The 23,486-nt window shown below is 41.3% G+C and overlaps 2 protein-coding genes across 2 annotated transcripts; one reads left to right on the plus strand and one right to left on the minus strand.

The window, feature by feature from the left end:
* The first annotated feature begins 843 nt into the window (after nucleotides 1-843).
* LOC146590974 (CD276 antigen-like) lies at nucleotides 844-4,142 on the plus strand. Its single transcript, XM_085313695.1, has 4 exons — nucleotides 844-1,063; nucleotides 1,914-2,264; nucleotides 2,783-3,133; nucleotides 3,790-4,142. Exons 1-4 carry the CDS (start codon nucleotides 844-846, stop codon nucleotides 4,140-4,142), a joined length of 1,275 nt encoding a protein of 424 aa, XP_085169821.1.
* Nucleotides 4,143-5,896: 1,754 nt separating this feature from the next.
* LOC146590975 (butyrophilin subfamily 1 member A1-like) lies at nucleotides 5,897-20,403 on the minus strand. The gene is made up of 9 exons (XM_085313696.1): nucleotides 20,276-20,403; nucleotides 19,986-20,170; nucleotides 18,187-18,528; nucleotides 17,407-17,670; nucleotides 16,418-16,678; nucleotides 15,392-15,445; nucleotides 14,481-14,522; nucleotides 7,578-7,604; nucleotides 5,897-6,423 (listed from the first exon to the last, which is right to left on the minus strand). The coding sequence occupies exons 1-9, from the start codon at nucleotides 20,401-20,403 to the stop codon at nucleotides 5,897-5,899; spliced, it is 1,830 nt and encodes a 609-aa protein (XP_085169822.1).
* Between the last annotated feature and the right edge of the window lie 3,083 nt (nucleotides 20,404-23,486).

Consider the following 23,486-nt stretch of genomic DNA (forward strand, 5'->3'; position numbering starts at 1 on the left):
GCTGACTAGGAGGTGCAAAATCTTTGAGCATCTAAGTGCAGAACGTATTGGATTTCCCATGCATATGCTACATGAATGACAAGTGTGTATACCGTAAGCTTGACATAATTTCAGGGATAGGTTCTCTGCTCCTGATCAAAATACCTAAATTCAGATGACAAAATGTTTCTAAGCTTCAACTACACTCAGTGTAGATCTAGTCAACAAAAACCCATTTGCATCATGTTAAAGCAGACATTTAGGGTCTTATTTGGTTATCCAAACACAGCTATGTTGAACCACTTAAGATGCCACAAGGTATCCATTCTGGCTTCCAATTACTTCTTCAGAAAGTCTCTCATTTGTGTTCTGTCATCTTCTTCAGCCCTACATGGATATTATGGTTCCCCTGATGCCTCCAATGATGCTATATGCCTAAACTTAGGAAATTGATACTAGTCCACAGTATAACATGCAGTCACCTATGTACACAGACATCAGCTTAGGTGAAGATAAATCCCATGCCAAGTGCATCTTGTGTACAATTCATACAGCACTGTCCTGGATATACAGAGTTCAAACTGTATGTACTCTGGCCCCTGTTTTGCCCTTTCTGGCAAGGATGTTCACTGCAGAAGTAGTGGCAGCTCAGTCAAAAGTGCTTCTCTTTCATAACCAGACYCCACACTGAGTCAGTATTAATTTATACCATGTGCATATCTGATTTTCTCAGGTCAGTTTAGACTCCTTTCCCCTAACCAAGTTGTCATTGGAGCTGTTGGAGAAGATGCCATCCTGCCTTGCTACCTCTCTGCCCCAAGTGTCCCTGTCAGCCTCACTGTCCAATGGATCCTTATTAGACCTATGAAAAGAACAGAAATAAGTTCCTTCATTGGAAGAAGTGGAATGGAAAGGCAAGAGAAGAGCTACAAAGGTCGAACTGCATTCTTTACATCCCAGGTGAGGAGAGGAAATCTCTCCTTGAAGCTTAGGAACATTCAAGTCTCTGACAAAGGAAAATACACCTGCCGGGTTGCTTATTCCAACTGGTACAGAGAGACTTACATGGAACTGGATATCACAGGTCAGTGCCTGAGTATCACTGCTTTTAAAAAAGATAAAAGTAGTCTCTCCAGGGCAAGATAAAATAAATTCTAGGAAAGCCTGTATCTTCCTTTCAGACGTTTCTTTTAATTCCAACAGGGATGGAAAAATGGACTAACTGGACCATGCTTTCAGCCAGTAGGCTGAGTCTCCGTGTAAAATGTGACCAGATGTTGAAAATCAACTAAACAAATACAAAAAGGCAATATTCCAGGAGGGATGACTGGACAGCTAAGCTATAAATCAAGTTATCCCCAACTGCCAGTATCTTCTTCTTAGGAGTTCATTTGGAAATGAAGTAATACAGTAATTTATCCCCAAGAAAGGGCAAAGCCAGATAGGGTTTATTTCTCATTTATGAACATCAGTACCTGGGTGAACTGTCTAGTGAAGGATTCATCTGACCAACTCCATTTAACTACAAACTCATGTTTGATAATCTGCAGAGGTATAGCCAATAAAATCAGCGGAGTCAAAGTCAGATTCATCTCATTCTGAACAAGGGTGGTATTTGGCTACAGTTAAAAAAACATTTAAATTAAAGGAAACAATGTTCAAAATGCCACCATAATCAACAGTAAGCCAGTCAATACAAACAACTGAGCCCCAAGTGCTATTCAGATCACTTGAAAGTAGATACCTAGAATTAATTCCAGTTGCCCACACATAAAGGTCTGCATCTAAGGCCATTTCAGGTGTTCTATGGCATGTAGACTTCTTCAGGGGGTTGGACTTGAATCATTCACAAAAAGTGCTTATCTCTCTCTCTCCATTGAATCCTGATCTCCTAATCATTGAAATTTGAGTACATTTTCCTTCTGTTTCAACAGCTCCATTCCGAAGCCTGCCTTTAAGCTCTTCTGCTATTGGAGTAATTGGAAAAGATGTTCTCTTGCCTTGCCTGTTCTCCTTCACTAGTTTTACTGGRAAGTTTGTAGTGCAGTGGAAGCTGCTTCACTCTTCAGAATTAGTCCACAAAGCCTTTTACAGTGGGGGTGTCACAACAGAAATAAGAGGTGAGAGGTATGGAGGCCGAACAGAACTGTCTTCTTCTGAACTAAATCATGGGAATTTGTCTCTACTGCTGAAAAATGTCAAATACACTGATAGAGGAGAATACATCTGCAGCCTGGCCACTGAGAGCTGGCATGATGAAACTGAGGTAGAGCTGGATGTTACAGGTCAGTGAAATGATTTCTAAATTCATGCAAACTGTCTTACCTGTATGTGTGGTACTTCAAGGCCCTGACCCAAGGGGAACACTAAAATTAAAACAGCRTAGTACTTAGGAGAAAATTGATTTTGTATCTAGAATACTGCTCTGCAGCATGAACATCTCCAGTTATTCAGTGTCTACAGAACATCCTTCAAGGCTGACTGCAGGATTACATGTCATTATTGCATTCACCTGCTATTTAGTATTGCACGGTTCATGGACTGTTCAACTTTGTCTCATTGCATAGTTCAGCTAGTCAGTCTCAGTACATCTGCAGTTGGTTGCTCTACAGAGTGCAGACATGCCTTATGTCTTTTTTTGGAGCCCTGTCTTGTCAAATTCAGAGACCTTACTAACAGCTGTACCTTGAGGCTCCCAGCATTTGGAGGTCACTTAGAGAAGGAAGACTTCTCCCCAGATTAACAGGGATGACCTCTCCAGCCTCCTAGAATGCCTCTTCTAAGCGTTGSTGTCTCCAAACAGGTGAATTCCACATCCTTCCCCACAACAAACCAGTCATCAGCTACATTGGAAAAGATGTCACTCTGCCTTGCCAGTTGTCACCCACAGTTTTCCCTAGAAGTATCACAGTTGAGTGGACTGCTGTCCAGCCTTTCAGGTCACCAAAGGAGATCTCTTATAATATGAAGGTCAAAGATAGTTGGTTGCAGGATCGAAGCTGGGGTGGAACAGAACTCTTCCTCGGCAAGTGGAGCACAGGCAACTTCTCCCTAAAACTGAAGAACATCCAGGTCCCTGACAAAGGGAAATACATTTGCAGTATAACAGCTGGCAAATGGCATGACCAGGTGGCCATTGAACTGGAAGTGACAGGTTAGTATCTTTTCTTCTTTCATCAGGAGTACAAAGGTTGTTAAAGAGAGAGAGAGGTCCATGGTTGATGGACCATGGAAGTTGAGTTGTGAGAGAGATCACTTCAAAGAGYTGCCTACAGTGTCATATGCTCCATTATGCTCTCTGATATGGTTRAAGAGAAAAATTTCCTCTACCAGGTTAGAGCTACATTGCTCTTGGTTACACATGGTCAAGAATGATAGCTGTGAATAGCAAGAAAACACTAATAAGGGGAAGCAGGAAAGCCAGGGTACRTAACTATCTATACTTTTCTAATAGTGCAGTAAGAACATGTACACAGGCTATTTCCATGAACCAATTATCAGGAAGCACAATTTTAAACATCTTAATTACCTGAAAGTTTATACATTTTCCAAAGAGTATTGTGGCTACATGGCATTGCTAAAAATACAAAACCATGGATTGAATGGGCAGCTGAAGGTTCTTTGATCAGACTCCAAGTCCTGATAATAGCCAAAGCACTACAAGATTGTATCCTCACTTATTTTGCAGCAGTGTGTTTGTGTGTGAAGATTTTTCTGAGCATGAAATAGCTTAATTCCCCATATAATTTCAGATATTCCTCAGTTATCGCTGTGGCTTAATATGTCTCTTATTTTCTATTTCATATGCAGTTGCTTTGCCAAGTACTCTCCCTTCTACGTATGTTGTTGGAGCTCTTGGAAATGATGTACTCTTGGACTGCAGAATGCCAGCCATTGGTATTCTAGCAAATATTTCTGTTACGTGGTTTCTTTCTACACCCTCAGAATTAATACAGATCATCTCCTACAATGGAAACACCACAAAGAAAGTTCAAAACAAAAGATACGGGGATCGAAAAGAGCTTCTCAAATGGGTTCCAAGCAGAGGAAGCTTTTCTTTACTTCTAGAACACATCCAAATCTCTGATGCTGGAATTTATATCTGTCAGGCATCTTCTTGGGAAGGGCAGAGTGAACAAGCCTTTGAACTAGATGTGGCATGAAATTGTTTTGTTTAGCTAGCTGTTCCTTCCCTAATAAACTCTCACGTTCCTCATCTACAGCTGCAGGAAATAAAAGATGTAAAGGCTGTTGCTTGTTGTTGTTGCTGACCTCTGCCTAACCACAGAAGTAACAGTTACACTTCTACTTGTTTCCCATGGATACAGTTAGTACCTTCTTTGAGGTACAAGATTATTGTTCATAACTTAATAGGAGGGAGCTCAACTGAGGTCAGTACTTTGCTGTTCTAAGCATTTATTTTAACACAGCATTTCTGGATTTCTTTCCAAGGTAGTATTGCTAAGACTAGATTCTTCTGGCTTTGTCAGATTTAGATGTAAAAGWGAAGCACCTGAAAATTAAGCTACCTCCTTTGTTAGTGCTTTTGATTGATCACTGCCACTTTCCTGGTGGTCCCAAGAAAGGACCACTGAATRGGAGAAAATTCTGCAAAATAAAGGAAATAACATCCTAGAAAATGTGGCTGAGATAACAAGTAAACACCAGCCAAGAGAAGACAAATGTAGAAGAGGAAGAAAAGATTTTTTTAGGGCTGCCWGTAAGGTGAATTAGTGCTAGATATTCTCCACATAAACTCATRTACATATACACTGAGCAGGCAAGACCTGAAAAAAGGTAGTTATCTGTAGCTACACCAAACACTACCTCAGCACAACTGACATGAGTTTACAAGAAGGTCTRTTTCATGTTGATCACATAGATGTTGATTATAATCATTATTTTGAATTATTATCATATCATTGTGATTGTGGATAGAGCTGCCTCACTGAAGTGGTCTGCAGAGACATGGCAACCCCCATCAACAGGGCTGAGTAGCTATTGTGTGGCGCTGCGGTCTGTGACTTCTCCATTTCTAGCGTCTCTACTCACTCAGGTATCTCATTAATACTTTTAATTGAAATATCTGTGATTACCAGAGAGGAACAAAACATTTGTACAGGGGAATGTTCACACTGAAAGATTCATTGGTTGTGACAGCTGGATGACTGACTGTCTTTACAGTTCCAAACTGTGTGAGTTTCATGTGGCCTGAGGGAGGAGAGGAGGAGGAAAAAGGAGATTTATTACATGACTCCAAATTTGTTTCACGATCAAAATTTACTATACAAGTTACAATAGTACAAAGCAACAATTCTAGCTTGTTTTCTAATTACACTAAAAGTTATGCTAACAGCAACTACTTAGTAAACAGGAGAAGCAAGCTAATTTATACTAATTGTGACTACCCAAATGAATGRACTAGGCAAACCATTTCTAATCGATCTTGCCCATGTGTTGCCTCAGAAAAGTGAAGAAGAGGGAGTAACTTTACAGGGTGTGCTTTTGTTGAGATGTGCTGGTTGGGCTTTGTACATGCAGCTCCAAATGCAGCTCCTCTGCCACAGTACAGCAATCCAGAATGAAACTTCAGAGAATGATCATCGAAGTATATTAAAATAATTGGAATAATCTTAAAGAGACATTCTCCAGAAATTTTTTCCTGAGAAAAAYGTATCATTTAAAGAACTGTGGCATGTGGCAGTGTTCTCTTCTGCTCACACAGTATATATATGGGACAAAATGGATAAAAATGGAAAAAAAKGAAAATATTTTGAAGAAAACTATTAAACAATGTACAACATAAAATATGATCAAATGACGTAATACATAAATTGCTATTAAACATTACATTTGTCTAAGAAAATGATATAGTCTTATTTTTCATTTCACAACAAAATTACCATATTTAAAATAATTATTCCTCTTTAATTGAACAGATTCTCATTGTTGATTCTTTCTGTGAATTTTTAAAGAATGGATACACTTCCTCTGAGAATGCACAGTCCTTAAACATGAAAATTACAGACATGTCAGTAACATTGAAAAAGATCAGATACTTCTCTTCATAACTAAGGTAAATTCCAATTTTCTTGGGCTTTTTCTGCACCACGACCCGCATCCAAGGATCAGTTCTTGCCCAGTAATCTTTCAAACTTGACCCCAGGGCCCAGAATCCTTCTTTCACTGACAGAGAAATTATTCCCTTCCTCTGGATTGATTTTCTGGCTACTCCCAGGTCCCAGTCATTGCTTTTTTCAACTTCCACTTCCCAGTAGTGCTTTCCAGATGAGAAACCTTCTGAGGCTAACACGCAGACAGCTGAATCAAATCTCCCTTCATTCTGAGTGACTTTCTGAGCATGTGAATTATGCCTAAAACTCTTCCTGTCCTCAGAAATAGTCAAGTTTGGGTGGGCTGTGTCCCCATCAACCTTGACATCATCTGCAACAAATAGATATTTGAGGCTTTATAATCACCTCTCAAATATTCAAGAAGAGAAATAAACCTTATTCTACAGACTTTCATCTTGAAAATCTCTCCACAACTAGCCTAGAAAGACCTCTAGCCTAGAGTGCAGGACTACAGCCATTATTTGCATTTTAACTTTAAAATATTTCATTGTCAAGTGAAACTTATTTGAAAAAAAAACCTCAACCTAACATCCATTGTAGGCAGAACACTGCAACAAGTTACATAGTTGGACATGGTGGTCTATTAAACAAGGTGCCACTGCAATTTTGGGAATCAACTTCACCTCCTAAGGAGACAGCCTAAAAAATAGAATTTTGATAAATTTCAGAGAAAAAAAATCTCTTGGTATAATGAAGCAGRTATCAATTTTAAGGTTCAGCAGTGTCAGCTGAAAAATGTCAGAAGAGTTATTGCAGTCCTATCACACTGGAAATCTGAGYGGGCTCAATGAATGCAGTGTCTGACACAATTGGTTCAGATCTGAAGAAAATTTGAATAGATCAGTGGAATTGAAAAGTAGAGATTTAGGTATAAAGAAGAGTAGGATCAAACTCAAACTACTCCAATATTTTTATGATGAGATTTTTTTTTTTTTTTTTTTTTTTTGCGGAGGTAGATTTTGCTGACTAAAAGAATCCATTCTTAACTTTCCTGAGTTCTCTAGCAGGAGATTCCATAGTGTTACGTTTTTTCATTTTGAAACAGAAAATGTACTATTCAACAAGTAACACACTGCAGAAAGACAAATGCTACTTAAAGAAATCAGGTTCATCTGCTGAATGTGTGGGATTTTTAGCTTTTACTTCTTTTCAAAAACCTAACACAGCTAACATTTTCCAATTTAGTCTTTTTTTTTTGAATGATGTTGAAATATTCCAGTGAAACATTGTTCTCAATTGACATATTTAATCTTTTTAATTACCTTCTTAGCTTAATAATGGCTGAATTTTAAGATTTGGTGTTAAAAGCTTTAACCAAATCCGAGGTATGGCAAATTTCCAGAATGAAAGGTGCTGGACTGACTCACAGTCCAGTCCACGCTCAGCACTGTTTCTGCTGTGTGCAGAAGTTCTATGGTGGCCCTCAATCCACTGAGTACACATAAGTAAATGTATTATTTTTACCTGCATAGCCACGAGTCTTTCTGAATTCTGAGGAAAAAAAAAGAAAAAAAAAAGAAAAAGAAAAAAAAGAATGAAAAGATATCCCAACTCCAAATTTTCCTACAGCTGGCAGAAAATTAATCTCAGACTTAAGTGAGGCTACAGCCACAGAACAGGGAGATAAAACGATTCAGAGAGCATAATAGGTTAGCTGATACTCAGAGATACTCTCTCACTTACTCTCTCAAGCCCTTACTTAATTGTGAGGTCTCAAGAAAGATTTGAAACTGGAATGAGACTGCTAGCATGCCTGCAATCTAATCTCCTTCTCGGTCCCTTGAAGTCCCTTTTGCTGTCTTGCCTGGAGTTCGGTCAGATAGCCACCCCTCACCTGCCACACTCCACATTTCAAACTGTCTGAGCTCCCTGATCAGCAGCTTGGCATTTTTGAGGGTGCAGAAAATGAGTCGCCTGTGTGACACCCACAGAGATAATGTTCAGCCACATTTCACACATTTATCAGGGTCAGGTGGATATGAAGAAACAGCTTGGGTAAATTTTGCCTGCACTGTCAGCAAATCATTCAAAGGCAGGAAGAGGAGCAATTTTCTGGTGAGTCTCTGAGCCTGTGTAACTGTGACAGCTTTGTGGAATGGTGGCTGKGGAGGGAAGCACAGCAGAAAATATGTGCCAAATGCTGAACCTATAGGATGAATGGAGCTGCTGAGAAGTCAAGTCCTACAACTAGACATTAAATATTGATCGGGACGGAATCAGCTGATTACAAAACTTGAGCTTTGGGTGTAAGAGATGTCAAGAAAGACACGACAGTGAAGGCTCATGAAATCCTGAGATATCAGTTTAAGGAACTATCTCAGAGGTTACTATCTGTGTGGAGAAAATGTCTAGTTTGGGGTGAATGACTTAATATGTGAGCAAAACACACTGAGCAAACAGATGTGAGATGTGTACTTGGAACTGTCTGCAGAAAAGGCTTTGAAACCCCAGGAATACAAATTACAAACTCCAAATTCATTGCACTGGAAAATAGAAATCTATCCTTTCTTCTGTACAGACTTTCCCTAAGTTTAAGTCATAGAGTCCATGAGGATTTTATAGCTTGAGCAAGTGCTGAATTTAGCCTGAGGGATGTGGRTAAGTAAACAAAGAGATGGTCCAGTTTTTCTCACTATGGAGCCCAACTGCATATTGTGATTCTAAGGAAAAAATCTCTGAGAAAAAATAGAACCATCATCCTTCTTTGGAGGAGAAAGTAAGAAATAGATGTGGAGGAATAGTTTGGGGAAGAGCCTCATAAATTGATCTTTCTGTTCCTGCCAGTARAAAGGGAATGGAAAGAAGAAATGCAGTAATTATGATTTTGCATGTATCTCTCTGAATAGTGGGAGCCTCCCTCATACTGATTCCTATCCATGCAGCAGGCAGATTTGATTTCTGGGCGCTGCCACTGTTATTTAACACTTTGGCCATAGCCTCTTTACTGCCCTGGGAATATGTTGCTTGTGGATTGCCCAGTTCACCTAAGATTAGACCACCTCAGAGAAGCGAGAATGTCCCAGGTAGAACAAAGTAACAGACACTTGAGGAACTAGGTTTGGGGCAATGAAATACAAGGGACCTGTATTTTATTGAAACAAATGCAGTGCTGCAACTTAATAGACAACAATAGACTCACCAATTTCTTTCCTCTGATCCACTGCAAGCAAGATAGACAGACAAAACGAAAGCATTACTATGGTACAAATTTCAGTAGTTGTCACATTTTAAAGCACTACAGGGTGGCTTGTGATTTGGATACATCCRTTAATATCAAAGTTTACACAGCCTGCACAGTTGCTGCTTGAATATCTGTTAGAGCTAAGAGCCATCAGGTAATAAGGATAGATTAGGTCCAGACCCAGGACTCACAGATTTACTGATCTACGTTTCACAGTATGATGGAGGACAAAGACATAAAACTAAAACATCTAAAGTTATGGTATCCTGAACCCCCAATCCAAAAGAAAATGGCAAAAGCCACCCCACAATGGCCAATAAAAGAAATTGAGAGAAATAACAAATGAAACTTATCCAAAATGACTTTGCCCCCAATAACAGATACAGCCTCTGTAGAGCCAGGCAGACTCACCAATCTGCTTCTGTAGTTTCTCTGCAACAATACAAGGGGAAGGAAGGACATCTTGGTTARCAAGCCATCCCCCAGAAAGGCAAGGGGGTCAGCTATCCCAGGGGTCCCAGGAGGAGTGGCAACAGCAAAGTCTACTTGCAGCAGCAGCGCTGATGAGCCACGGGGCATTGGTCTCRCACAAGATTCTGCCCTCGCACCCTTGGATCCACTGCCACTAACAGCTGCCAGACACAGCCTCCGTGCAGCCAGGAAAACTCACCATTCTCCTTCTGCAATTTCTCTGCAACAACACAAAGGGAAGGGAAGACACCTTGGTTAGCACATTGTCCCCAAGAAAGGCAAGGGGTCCAGATGTTGCAAGGGGGTCCAGGACACTAGGAGGAGTGGCAGTGGCTTCTGTGCTTTGCAGCATTGTTGTGATCACTGGTGTCAGGTGCTCTGCCCCACCTATGTCCTCAGCAAAGGACACACGGGTGGCCGTGGGAACAATACACTCCTCTTGGCCAAAGCATGCTGGCTGGCCTGCTGGGCCCCATTGCACCCTGGGCCACCCTCTACTTACACCTCCATGCCTACCCTGCCCCACACCACCAGCCCTTCTAGGCACAGCACAGGAAACCTTCTCCAAGGCAGACTTTGCTGYCAGAAGTGCCTGAAAGCAGGGCCTCCTGGCCTCCTGTGGGCACACAGCTGTGGTRGTAGGCCAGTGCATGTACTCACCTTTCTCTGCATCTTTCCCTGCCTTTTGTTGCTCCTGCAGCTCCTCTGCAAAACAGGCATGGGTAGGTGGGCAGAAGGCAAAGCAATGATGGTGTGCCACCCACTCTGGCCAGCGCTGGCAAGAAGAGCTCCTTGTGCTCTCAGCACAGCAGCCTCCAGCCTTCAGGGGAGTCCAGCCCAGAGACCTCCCACCCACRCGCTTGCTGTACCACAAGGCTATGCCTCTGCCTAGCCCACACAGCCAGAGACGCTGCTGCTCCTGCTGCTGTTGCTGCCTCTGCAAGTGTCACAGCCATGTACCATTGCCCACAGGACATATGCCATTGATACACACTGCACCTCAATTGTGCCACGATCTGCCCAGGGAGAAGCTGTAGTAGCCCCACCCACAACCTCCCCACACTTCCTTTCTGCCTCTCACACAAGCAACTCCAGCATGCCTTTGCCAACAGGACTGGGCACTGTGTTGCTTCGACTGCAGGCTCTTTATCCTCCCAGGTCACAGTTTCTCCCCACAGCGCAGCTGGAAGGACCAAGAGCCTTCATGAGCCCAGGCAGGCCATAAGTGGGCACTGATGTCAGGACAACATCCCAGAGGCCCTGCCCAATGCACACAGRTTGAAGAAGAGCAGCCAAGCAGCCGAGGAGATGGTGGTCCACATTACAGGTGCCTCGGCACTGCAGAGCTGCCCACATCTTTTCTACTGAGAGGACACTCRCAGCCTGTACAAGCAGACTTACGAATCTGGTGATCACAGCGTGCTGAAAAACAAAGACATCACACATGGCACCTCCACAGTTCCTCCTGGGAGCCCCCAACCAAAAACAAGAAGCCAAAGACACCCCACAGGAGGCCAWTGAGCAGAGAGGAGGGTATCTCAAAGCCTGCTTGCAGCTGCAGCCCTGCTGAGCCACAGGGCATTAGCCTGGGCCTTTGGCAGTGGTGGTGGGTGGGTAGGTGGGTGCTAGAGAGATGGTGCTTGTGGGGTGTCCCTGYCTGTGCTCCGCAAGGTCTCTGTGGCATGAGGCGAAGCATCTGGGGAAAGAGACCAGCTCACCTTTCTCTGCTCGAAGTTGTTCTGTGGAGAGACCATAGAGAACAGGAGAAGAAGACATCAAGTGAGGACAGCCCAATAACTTACTGACAAATTCCTGCACCCTGGAACTGTTCAGCCCCATGAGGGACACAAAGAACCTCTTGCATGACAGATGGCTCACATCCGTTGGTGCTACTGCTCCTAAGGAGCTTCTGACTTTACTAGGTGACTGTCCAACCTCCCAGCTGCCATCACTTACTTCCCCATGGGGCCTCACCAATGCCTTGTGGCCACGTGTCTCCCCTCCCACAGTAGCCCCTTCTCTCACCCACCTCRACACACCACATCCTACACCAGATCCAACACCACCAAACAACATCTCTCCATCTCTGACCCAGACCTCAGCGATGCCAGAGCCCTCCTGTAGTGAGAGCCATGGCTCTTGCCTTGCACAGCTCTCTGCAGGCACTGTGGGTGGAAAGAGGAGGAGGGAAAGCTGGGAGATACTGCCTTGAGCCCTGCTCTCTCTCAGCATCCCTGACAACAAACAGGCAGCTTTGACACRCTCTCCTCCCTATCTTGGATGCTCAGTGGATGCTTGTGCTGTTCTCTCTCACCCTTTGATCCACTCCCACTCACAGCTGCCAGACACAGCCTTCGTGCAGCCAGAAAAACTCACCATTCTCCTTCTGCAGTTTCTCTGCAACAACACAAGGGGAAAGGAGGACACCTTGATTAGCATCGAAGTTTTCTCTTTTTTCAGATGTCTTTTGTGACTCGTTCCATCTCTCACTTTCATGTGTCCATGGGGGAGTCCGGAACAAAAAAAAAGGAACTCCAAGCTTTCACTATACAAGTGATACCCACACTGCCTTTGTGTTATCATTKGTGGTAATGTGCAAAAGATAGGGATGAGAAATTTCTCCATATTCCCTGTTTAATTCATGTGTGTTTGAAACCGTATCAGTATGTGTTGCRTGATCCTTTATGAATTGCCTCCCACCTTTCAGGCCTTGACCCACTCACAGCCTTCAGATATTACTCCCAGAGGCTTAGGCAAACTCACCTATCTCCTTTTTGTGTTTTTCTACAAAAAAAAAAAAAAAAAGAAAAGAAAAAAAAAAAAGAAAAAAAAAAAAAAAAAAAAAAAAAAAAAAAAAAAAAAAAAAAAAAAAAAAAAAAAAAAAAAAGAAAAAAAAAAAAAAAAAGAAAAAGAAAAAGAAAAAGAAAGAAAAAAGAAAAAAATACATTTAGAAAATAGGACACATTGGTTAGTACTGCCAATATTGGTGGTTGTTACCTCTTCTTCCCTCATCTTGCACTAATCAGAAAACTGCTTCTGTCATCTGAATGCTTTTCCTTCAAGAAGTCAGAGGTTGTTCATGCCCTCTTTTCTCTTTACTAAACTAATGAAGGCCACTTCCCTCAGCCTTTCTTCACAGTTCACATGCTCTAAATCTCTGACTATCTTCTACATCCTCTGCAGTATTTCCATCTTTCTCTTCAGCCAGAGACCTCAAACTGAATACACTACTCTAGGCGTAGCCAGTGTTGTTAAAGAGGTAATAGCAATTTCCCTCTCTTGACTGGCTATAATATAGCCCAGTGCAAGGTTTGCCTTATTCATAATGATAGCACATCTTTAGATGAGCTCAACCAGGTAATTTTCACCAGGGCTGTTACTCAGCCAGATGTTCATTTTTACGCCTTCTCGGGGACAAGTTCGCTAGGATCAGTCTCATCTGCAACCTTGTGTTTAAACAGAACCATAAGGGCAACACCACTTGCTGAACTCAAGGCCATTGAGACCAAGGTAGACAAAGTAATCATTTCCTTTTCCCTAGGAATGTGACTGGACTGCCTCTTTGAGGCATAGCTTTGGGGCAGAGGGAGAGCTGACATGACAACCTGAGAAAGGATCTGGAGAAATGTACTTGTCTCTCCTGACATAGGGATGGGATGGCAAAGATAACATGGTGTCACTATGCAAATGCGTATGCAACAGCTTTCACACAAACAAATTAGTACTGTTCAGCGTGGAACAAACATGCATTTTTGTCGTGGTTTGACACAGGTCTGAAAAATCACTAGTKYCTTGAAACAGGCTGTCTGTTCAAAAGATATCATACAGGGAAAGGAGAAATTAAATGTTATTTGTGAGATCCAGGTTAAAATAAATGGCTACAAGTGGTTTGTCACTCAGCAGGTAGAAAACCTGTTGTGTTCCTTGATGTCTGTSCTGTAAATAAGAAGGTGTTAAGGTTTGAAGGGGAGGATAGTTAAGAATCTGAAGAGAGTCACTGATTGTTACTGTACTGAAAACTACAGTAGACTCAGGAAACCCTCTTAGCTGAAGATAATCTGAGAGTGGGAAATATTAGAGAAATTATTCTATATGAAATGGTTTAGGCCTTATCTTACACTTCCCTGGGACAACCTGCTTATGAATAACCTTGGAGACAGGACAGAGCTGGATACCCATGAATGAAACCAGTACAACCACTACTACATTCTCATGTTATATAAGGACATTTTCTATACATCTATTGCAATGCATGTTTTTCCTGTGGGCATCAGTTGATTTCTTCTTCTCTCACTGTAGATGTGAAATACTGCTAGTTAAAGCCATGTTTTGTTTCAGTGCAGCAGGGCAGGATGTATAGTTGAAATGCCCTATTAGGTTTTTGGACAAGTGTGAAGTCCCCAGCAGACATAATTTGGTATGGGGAGAGGAAATGGGATGAATATGAAAATGCTGCATTGGTAACCCAGGTCCCCTTTCGTAGRGAAGGACAAAGGAGATCTAGGCATGAATCATCGCTCTGTAAAGTAGATGTCTAAAAATATATCCCACCTACAATTTGCTGATTTCCCCTCATTGACACTAGAGCAAGAGTGAAAAACTAGCTAAAACTTCACTCCAAACCTTAAAAGAATCACAGATGCATAACATTTACTTTCAATATAAATTATAGGTTTGTATTTAGAAGAAATAAACAAAAAAGCAAGCAAACTCACGTGTGCAAATGAAATGATGCCATAAAACACTTGCTAAAAACCCTAAAATAAATGTCAAAAACAGAACAACATTAGTATCATCATAACTGAACCTGAAACCTGAGTAGTTAAATTAGGAATGTTATGATCTAAAAGAGGACAGATCRGTATTCATTCTCTCAGAATCTGAAGTCTTCATATACTGACCAAAAACTGAAGATCTTATTTCATATAGAAATGCCCCAAAGGCTTTCTTAGCAGTCTTGGCTGGTTGCTAGTAAGTTATCAATGTCCAGAAACTGTTTTCTCAGAAAAGCCAGTTTACTTCCTTCAGCTAATAGTAGGTTTGCCAAAATATATGATTTCAATTATCTTCAAGTATTTGCAAATACTAGTTGCTTTGCTGGATTCTATCCAGTGGAAAAAAATAAATRAGCCTAGAAAGACACCAGACTTCTAAAAAACAGATGCCCAATTTGTAATGAATGGATTTTGGATTCAATGCACTACAGCGCTAGAAATAAAATAAACAAATAATATGAACAAGAATACTGACAAAAAGAAAAAAAAGTGTTTGTTGTTGAAAAATGACTTCTGAAAGTTTGGGTTCTAGAGGCACAGAAGGTCTGGGAAGAGAAAGAGAAATATTTTTCTGAGATTAGGAAGAAAGATGTTGATTTTTGAAGATGAAGGATACATTTGGAAGGGCAGAGTAGCCCTTGAGTGAATTCAGTGAATAAGCCTAAGATTYACGTGAATGAATACAGTGTTGTGARTTTTTTGGGAMTAATTACCCATCCCTGGCCTGGGATGCTGGTGCCCCTTAGGAAGACTGTAAAAAGCTAGACACTCTGGGTTACAGTGAGATTGGAAGTTCAATGGCAAGAAGACCTGGGTAAAAGGATCTCTGGCATAAGGGTCAATAAACTTACCTATTAAGATAACTGGACAAAAGAGGCAAATAAACCAGAACCAGCCATGATTTTCTGAAAAAATGGAGAAAAAAAAAAATCAGTGAGAGCAGTGACATCAGTTTTCTTGCAGTTTAGCATGCACATACGCAGAGAAGCAGTGAGATCACATAATCTGCACCATGTGGACATGGTTGGCAGAAAAAGAGTTTCAATAAAAATGGATTTGGAAATGTGATCATGAACATAAAAATACTTAAAGAAAGTTTAAATATGACACAGATATTTGCATTTTATATCTATGTTTTCTGTCCAAGAATTTTCTACATGCACACACCCACAAACTGGAGTCTGACATAAACAGGGAGGTAAAATTTTCTCACTTGGAAAGATTTTTATTTTCTGTTTGTTTATGCATTTTGCCTCTATTCAAGAGCTTGATCCTTCCTTCAAATATTTCTTAATGAAGTAATATTACTGTAAGGGATACCACAGAAACAATTCAATTAAACACTTTAGTTTAAGGGAAATTGACCTTTGAAGTTTCTACTGTGTAAAAATTACAAATAGGCAAGCTCAGCCTTAGCTATGCTGCTCAATGCTGTCTTTCATTCAAAGTAACCCTCTTGTAGCCTAATGACAAAATATCTCCTCACTGGCACAAATCTCAGCAGCTAACMGTGTAAAGATCTGCCAGAGAAACCTTTCTCCCAGCACTGAAAAATGGAGGTTCATGCTGGGAAACAGGCTCACATGCACTTGTCTAACTACTTTTTCATAGATTACTGGATACTTTTTCCCTTTCAGCCACAGTTTTGATACTGTGGTCCAATGACTGCAGAGTGCTTCACTACCTTTCTCAAATTTTTGACCAATAGAGTTCGGAAAGGGATCAGCTACTGAGTGTTGTGGGAAATGAGTGAAATAACTCACAGCATTAGACCCATCCTTACTATTAGTAAAGAATGAGGTCTCAGTGAGAATAAGGCAATTTATTTTGCTCAGATAATGCCAAAACACATGAAATAGCCCTTAATTACTGCATACCTGACTTTTGAGCAAGGAGATGTAGACCAAACTCCCTATCAGTGATCATGAAAGCAGTTGGCGGTTGTCCACAGGGTATCTCGATGGAACTTTCCATTGCAAAAATATTGTCCTCCTGAAGAATGTGTGTCTGGGCCAGTGAAGATAGGTCTTCTCCTTCATGATTTATCCACATAATTTTGGGCTTAACATATGATCCTCTTATTCTACTTGTGTATGTACAAGTGTTTGGCTTGTGCAAAATCATTTCATTCATGGCACCTGAAAAGGGGACACAACACAACCATATCTGACACAACACAGAAATACTGARCATGCCATGGAAAAAGATCTCATAGAACACTTGCATAGAACACGTTTTTGTTTTTGTTTTATCTCCAATCAAGTCCATATGGATTTGAACATTTAATTTCAAAAACTTCAAAAGCAGCAGGAATACCTTTCACTTTTTCCACTTGCAGATATGTAACTTTCTGTCTAAGTCAACACAGATTTTCATAGGAAGGTCTCTATAAGATTAGTGCAGGCTACAGAAATGAGCGGTTAGATATTTWAAAAAAAGCAGCATTTGTCCTCTGTGATTTTAGTGACTGGAAGGCCCCTCACAGACAGAAAGGCTGCCTTGGAATTAAGCCCCCTACTGTTCCTCTTTTCCATAATTTCCTGCATGTAGGATCTTTATATTGTTCATCATATGTTTAAAGGCAAGTAATGCTGTAGAAACTCCTTTCTTACACTAAGAGCAGTGAGAAGGCTGCCCTGAGCACTTCCATGAATCTTCATTTCATGGTGTCCCCCTGAAGATGTCACAAGGTCAGCCCAAACCTCCATAATCCAACAATCAAGATTTCTCCTAAAGAAGATATCCTGCAGGATGCCTGGGGCCTCAGGGAAGGTGCTGAAAGCTTCCCAATTTCAGCTGTTTTAGCAGTAATGCAGGAGTCTAAGCCCCTCAACAATGCAGGTGCAGGTGTAAATATATGACCTACCAGTTCGACTTTTCTTAGCTTTGGGGAGTATGACAGCACATGTCACATCTACATTATCACAAGGCACAGTGATGTTGCTTTGTACTGTGAAAAGGTCCCCCTCATTCCAGGTTACATTGGTCTTGGCCTCCACATTTATTGTCTTTCTTCCATAACTCCTCCAATGGACTTCAGGCTTTGGGTACCATCCTTTTGACTTACATGTGTAGCAACACATGTTCTCCTCTAGTTGATGCCTTTGAAAAGTTGGCTTATTCCCCATCTCTGTAACAAAGTTAGAGTTATTGCAATAAGGCGCTCTCTGGGAGAGACTATTTCCGTGTTAGCATTTGGGGCAGATATTCTGGTATGGGAGATTTCCACCTAGGAGGGAAAAGGGAGCTTTACCACATCCTTATGCTCACTGCACATTGGCAAATACCCTCACCAGCTGTTTTTATTTGTACCAATCAAGACAGCTGTAGCCAGAGGGGCTGAACATTCACAGTTCTAGGATAGAAAATAATAGTGATATTCAGCATCTTAATTTAGTTCCCCATTGAGTTCTTTTCCCACATGGCAAGTCACATGCCCTCTCCCACCTAGCACCCAACTTTCAGTTGTTCAGAGCTGAAGCAAAACTTTTCAGTTGTTTCCTTTGCTTAGGACCCCATGAGAAGGTAATGACACCTTCTCTAGCAGGTCTAGCAGGGGATGGGTAGACCCAAGGAGTCACAATGGGAATTGAACTCAGCATAGTCATAACAAACTACATGTTATTATGAAAATCTCCCTGCTTACTTATGACATCAAGATGAGTAATAGCTTCCTGTGAGCCAACATCACCTCTCACAGCACAAACGTATGCCCCYTCGTCTGCTACTCGCACTTGCCGGATAATCAAGAGAAGTGCTCTTCTCTCCCAGCGTCCCTCAGTCCTGCACCATTCTTCATTTTGGCACTGCTCCACCATCCCTCCCAGGCTGGGGGAAAAACACAGTGTATTATTCTTCCTCTCTTCCTTTTTGTACCAAAGCACGCTCATGTTAGAGGGTACACTGTCTGCCAGCCAACATTGCAGAGTCACTTGCTCTCCAACRAGGACAACTGGGGGATCAGTGATGATGGTGATGGGAACGTCACCTGAAAAGAAGAAGGAGGAGAAAAGGCATTGTTTCTCTCTACAAGTGTAATCTTTCCATAGAGAGAGTAAAGTGGAAAAGCTAGATGTGTTGGATGAGTCCAAAAGAGAAGGCTGAGCTCTAAGTTAGAGCCTCACAGTCACTGCGATAATGTGGACAGGACCATGAGTCATTGCTACCAACTCCTCCAGGCACAGACAYGCTTAGAGTTACCAGATTTCCAGATTTCATATACATCAGTTGTGTTATATATTCACGTGTCCATCTTTCAAGGCATTTTAAGGCATTTTTGGCAGCAGGATATACAGGAAGACAATGAGTACACTGATGAGTGGACTACAAATCACAGCTTACTGAGCTCAGATCAGTTTCCTGCACATGAGGTGCTCTGTGGCAACCATCTGAGCATAAGCCCTTGCTCTGCACAGGCGCTGGCTATGACACRTATGTAAGGCTGACCATACCTCTTTCATATGCTGTTTAGTAAGATAATACACCTGGACTGTGTCCCTGAAATAGATGGCACTCCAGAGAAGCACTGAGTTGTGATATCTGTCATCATTTGAGAWGACTGTCATTATCCCAGGCTTGTGCTTGGAGCTGTCAGACACAACACGGGATCTACCAGGGATTTGCTCCTTTCTACAGTAGCTCTGCTCCTTTCTGAAATATGAACTGAAGTGTCAGCATGATATCATAAAATAATTGACTGTGAATTTCTACATTTAGGCAACTGAACTGAATATTACATCTATTTTAAGATACCAGCAAAACTCTGTTTTCCTGGTTTTGATACATGAGATTGTTCTTGGCCTCCTCATGGTGTGCAGAAGAGCAACCTGTATGTAAGTGTGCAAGTCAAGGGGCTGGAATACTAACAGTCATTCTATACTTTTCCCCTTCCCCCATCAGAGAGGTCTGGAGACCCACCTCRGAAGCTGTATCATGGGAGGGTTCAAGGTGGCTGAAACTAGTAGTTTAAATCAGAGCTAACTCCTGACCATAAAGATGGGGATAGAATAAAAACAAGTATCCTTAATGGGACTCATGGAGCGATAGGCATCTCAGACTTAACCAGTCTCCTTCTGGAGATGTCAATCCATATAGTCAATGTTAGATTTCATTAATCCTCTCTCTCCTAGGGTGTCTTTGCTCTGGACAGTGCTCCTCCAGTGGTCAACAGCTAAAATGGGCAATAAAAGAGGTATTTAGCCTAGKGCCACACCCTTTCTTTTACTAATGCAACAGCGTGGAAGGGAAATTTTGTTCATGCTGAAAGAAAAGATTTGGAAGAGAGAAAAGGGAACTAGAACAYATTTCAAAAGCTAATCTCAGCTTCCTCTGTGGTTTATATTTTCTTCCTTTCATTGCATGACATTGATACTGCATAGGATTTTGGAGTTCAGCATAAGAGTTCATCATAAGGTGAATGAGTGGATATATTAGGGAGTTTCTTACCCATAAACCACTTTGCAAGTAAGAAACATATTGGAACAACAAAGAACAGTGCTGTTTTGAGCTGGCTTTCTGAGACGAGAAACTGGATGATGCGCACATTCCTTAAATCTTCCAAAATACTCATATGGGTTAAGACAAGTTCCTCCTGGAAGCAGATGATATGCTGTGAGAATGAATAACAACTCCTGAGAGGAATAAAACAAAAGTAAATGAATCCTGATAAACACAGAAACTCTTTCTGGAGCAAGGCATAGAAACCTCCACATCTCTTTGCCATGTAAGGGCCCTACCCACTGAACAGGTAGCTGATGGGGAGCAGAGTCCTGGGAAGAGCAGACTGGACCCATAGCACAGATGTTAGACGTTGGGAGTGGAAGTTATCTAGCTCATCAGTACCATCTGCACTGCAGTCAGTCATGCTAGCCATATATGAGCAKGCTGTTCCGATCTCGTTTACAACCAATGGATAGAAATAGGCATTTCCAAGGCACAGCTCCTGTGATTTGGATGTCAGGGACAAGAATTGTGCCCTGAGATTCAGAGACTTGCTCTCTGTTGAACATTAAAGGGGCTAGGGTGATTAGTAGAGGGGCAACTCAGAGGTTGTGAGGTATATTAAATGGGAAACAACTGGTATACCTGCTGCTGATGCTTATTCTGAAGTGCAAAGTGTATAACATAGGTGGAAAGTAAACAATAGTGAAATTACATGAAACCAAAAATTTAGGACTCTCATCTGCGTCTTTTCCCCCTCAGCTGTTTAAGCATTTTTTAAGACAAAAAAGAAGAAGCAGTCAAAGCAGTATGTATAGGATGGAAAAAATCTTCCTCTCCTGTTTAAACCCTTCATGACCATATTTGTAAYCAGGCTTCTTGTTACTACCTGACATAGTTCTGATACGAGCTCAGTTCACACCGTGAGCCTCACCAAGGGTTTAAATGGTGGTGAAATCCTTCCTTTTGCATCTCAGGATCTTAGCAGAGATGAAAATTGATTGCTGTCTGCTTTTGTATTTCAGGGAGGTGTTCCRTTGGTGATATTCTGAGAAAAATTTTTGCCTCATTTTCTCCTTCCCTCCCAGTTATGTATGCTGCCAGACACTGGGTGGTTTTCCAGCATCCTCTGTCAGCATTGCTCTTTTAGGCTGGAAGTGTCCTCAAATTTCAGCTTCTAGAATAAATCTATAACTGTTTTTTGCTTCCTAAGGGTCTACTTTACAAATGTAAAGTTACTTCACAGAATGATTACATCATCTGGGGCCATGGTTCTTGGATTTCTAAGAAGTCATACTATTTTGATTCTAAATGGTACAAACAGTATGCAGCTCTTAGAACTGATGCAGCTTTGCACTCATTGTAATTGAGAATAATCCTGTTTTGGTGTAAACTCTGTTTCTTGTGTCTATTGGCTAAACTCTTGCAATTCCATATTACATTAGAATATAACTGAACAGCACAGAGAGTGTGGACAGACCTTGATTCCCTCCTTCCAGCTGCATTCTCTGATCTGGGGTGCCTCTTGCGCAGCATTCTGTTTTGTCATTGTCAGGGCCCTAAGTGCTCTAATGAACCTTAATGGCCCTGACCACCCTAGCCTTGGATCTCCAGCCACACCCTGTGCCCRTTGCTCTAGGAGCTTCATTTAAGCTTGAGCCATGAATTTTAGTCTTGTTTCTGGCACTGCCTTCTGGAGGAACCTTGGATTTKTTCTGCAGGTAGTTTGCCTCCTGGGTGGACTTTGGATCAACACTATAGCCTACCTTCATTTTTGTTTCATTTTGCTTCTGACTGGACACCCTAGATGGATCCTGAACCTGGTTTATCCCTTCACCTTGTTTGGACTGTTCATGGACCTTGTTGTCAGCACCTGGCTTTGACTACCATGTCCAGACCCTGTAGGACCACTCCCTGTCTGTGGGGTGACTATCAGCTCCTGGCTGTCTTTCTCCTGGCTATCTTAGCTCTCTGACTGTCCTTTCCCTGAATGTCTGACTTTCATCAAAAAAGGTTGATGAAAGGGCAAAAATTCAGGATTCCCACCATCAGACCTGTTTAGTACTAACACACTAATAGTAGTTAGTTAGTAGTCACTGATAGTAGTTAGTCTCAGGAGACTTGAGACAGGCCRTGCTGTTTCCCCACACACTCTAGAWWAAGTATCATTCCTTCCCTTTCTCTTTCCACATGGTTATCCATCTTCTCCAGATTTGTCCCCTCRTACTTTGATATGGTGTTCATACTTCAACATCTTTCAATAACTCATTTTCTCACATTTGCAGTCCCATTTAGTTGTATTTATCAGACACTGTCTTTCTTCTGTTACTGTACCTCTCATAGCTAAATCAGTTAGTCTGTGACCCTTGGCATGCCTCACCCCACATCTCTATGGCTACRTTATCTCGCACCTGTAATCTACCGTCACTTAAGGAAGCTTGTACTCTTGTCCTGTCTCTGCAGAAAACATCAGCAAACTGCTCTTGGGCAATAACTGCTAGTACTGTAAGGAAGCACCTGCAGAGTACACCATAACTTGCAAGGATCTGACATGTACTCTAAATGTACAGAGTATGAGAAGAAGGCAGTGCAAGCATAGTACAAGAAAATGTTGCCCATCATGGTGATCACCTGAAAATAATGTTAAGATAACAATACATCCCCAAGTCTCTTCCTTCTGCTATACTGAACACCACAGTCCAAACTACAGAGCTGCTCCTCAGAGAGGCACAACTGTTTATTATAAAACACATAATTATCCCCCACACACTCTGATTACCGATTCAGAAGAAGTCATTCCCATCAAAAAACAGTCACTTATAAGATCTTTTCATAACAGCCTACCAGAGTATTAGTATGTTTATTTCAACCATTCAATATTTCAAAAGAATGAAAATTCAGTAAAAGTTWTATCTGGCTGTTGTTGTATATAATCTTGCCCTCTTCTTCCCCAACCTCTAATTCTTTGTTATGCTAAATATTTCTACTTATATTATATACTTTTTAGATGCTTACCATTTCAAAGCAGTGAATATTACTTTTTTCATGCAAAATAATAGGCCAATGAAATAAAATAATTGCATCTACAGTGTAATCTCAAAATACTATGTGATTAACTGACATAACTATGCAGGGGATTTGTTATTAAAATACTCCTTCCTTAATAATTCTAAGATATCTCTTGCCCTATTCCTTCTCATTACAGTGAGATACCTTTCAATACCAATCTCAAAATACCTGTTGTTAGGAATTAAATATAATTTACCTGGACAAAAAATATTTTATATATTAAAATATATACAGCTATTTCATTGTGAATCCTCTCCACTATGAAAAAGCCTTGTGCTCTTACCTGTCAGAAGATCTCTCCTGGCTATGAGGTTTTTAAAAAATGCGGTTAGAATCAAGCTGACCAAAGTCATTTACAGGCTGAAGTAGGAGGAGCAATTCTCCACCAATGGGAGAACAGTAATTGGAGAACCTATCATCCATGACTGATGACTAAAA

The sequence above is a fragment of the Rhea americana genome, unplaced genomic scaffold (genome assembly GCF_003343005.1).
Source record: "Rhea americana isolate MKP2758 unplaced genomic scaffold, rheAme1 scaffold_393, whole genome shotgun sequence".
Lineage (NCBI taxonomy): Eukaryota > Metazoa > Chordata > Aves > Rheiformes > Rheidae > Rhea > Rhea americana.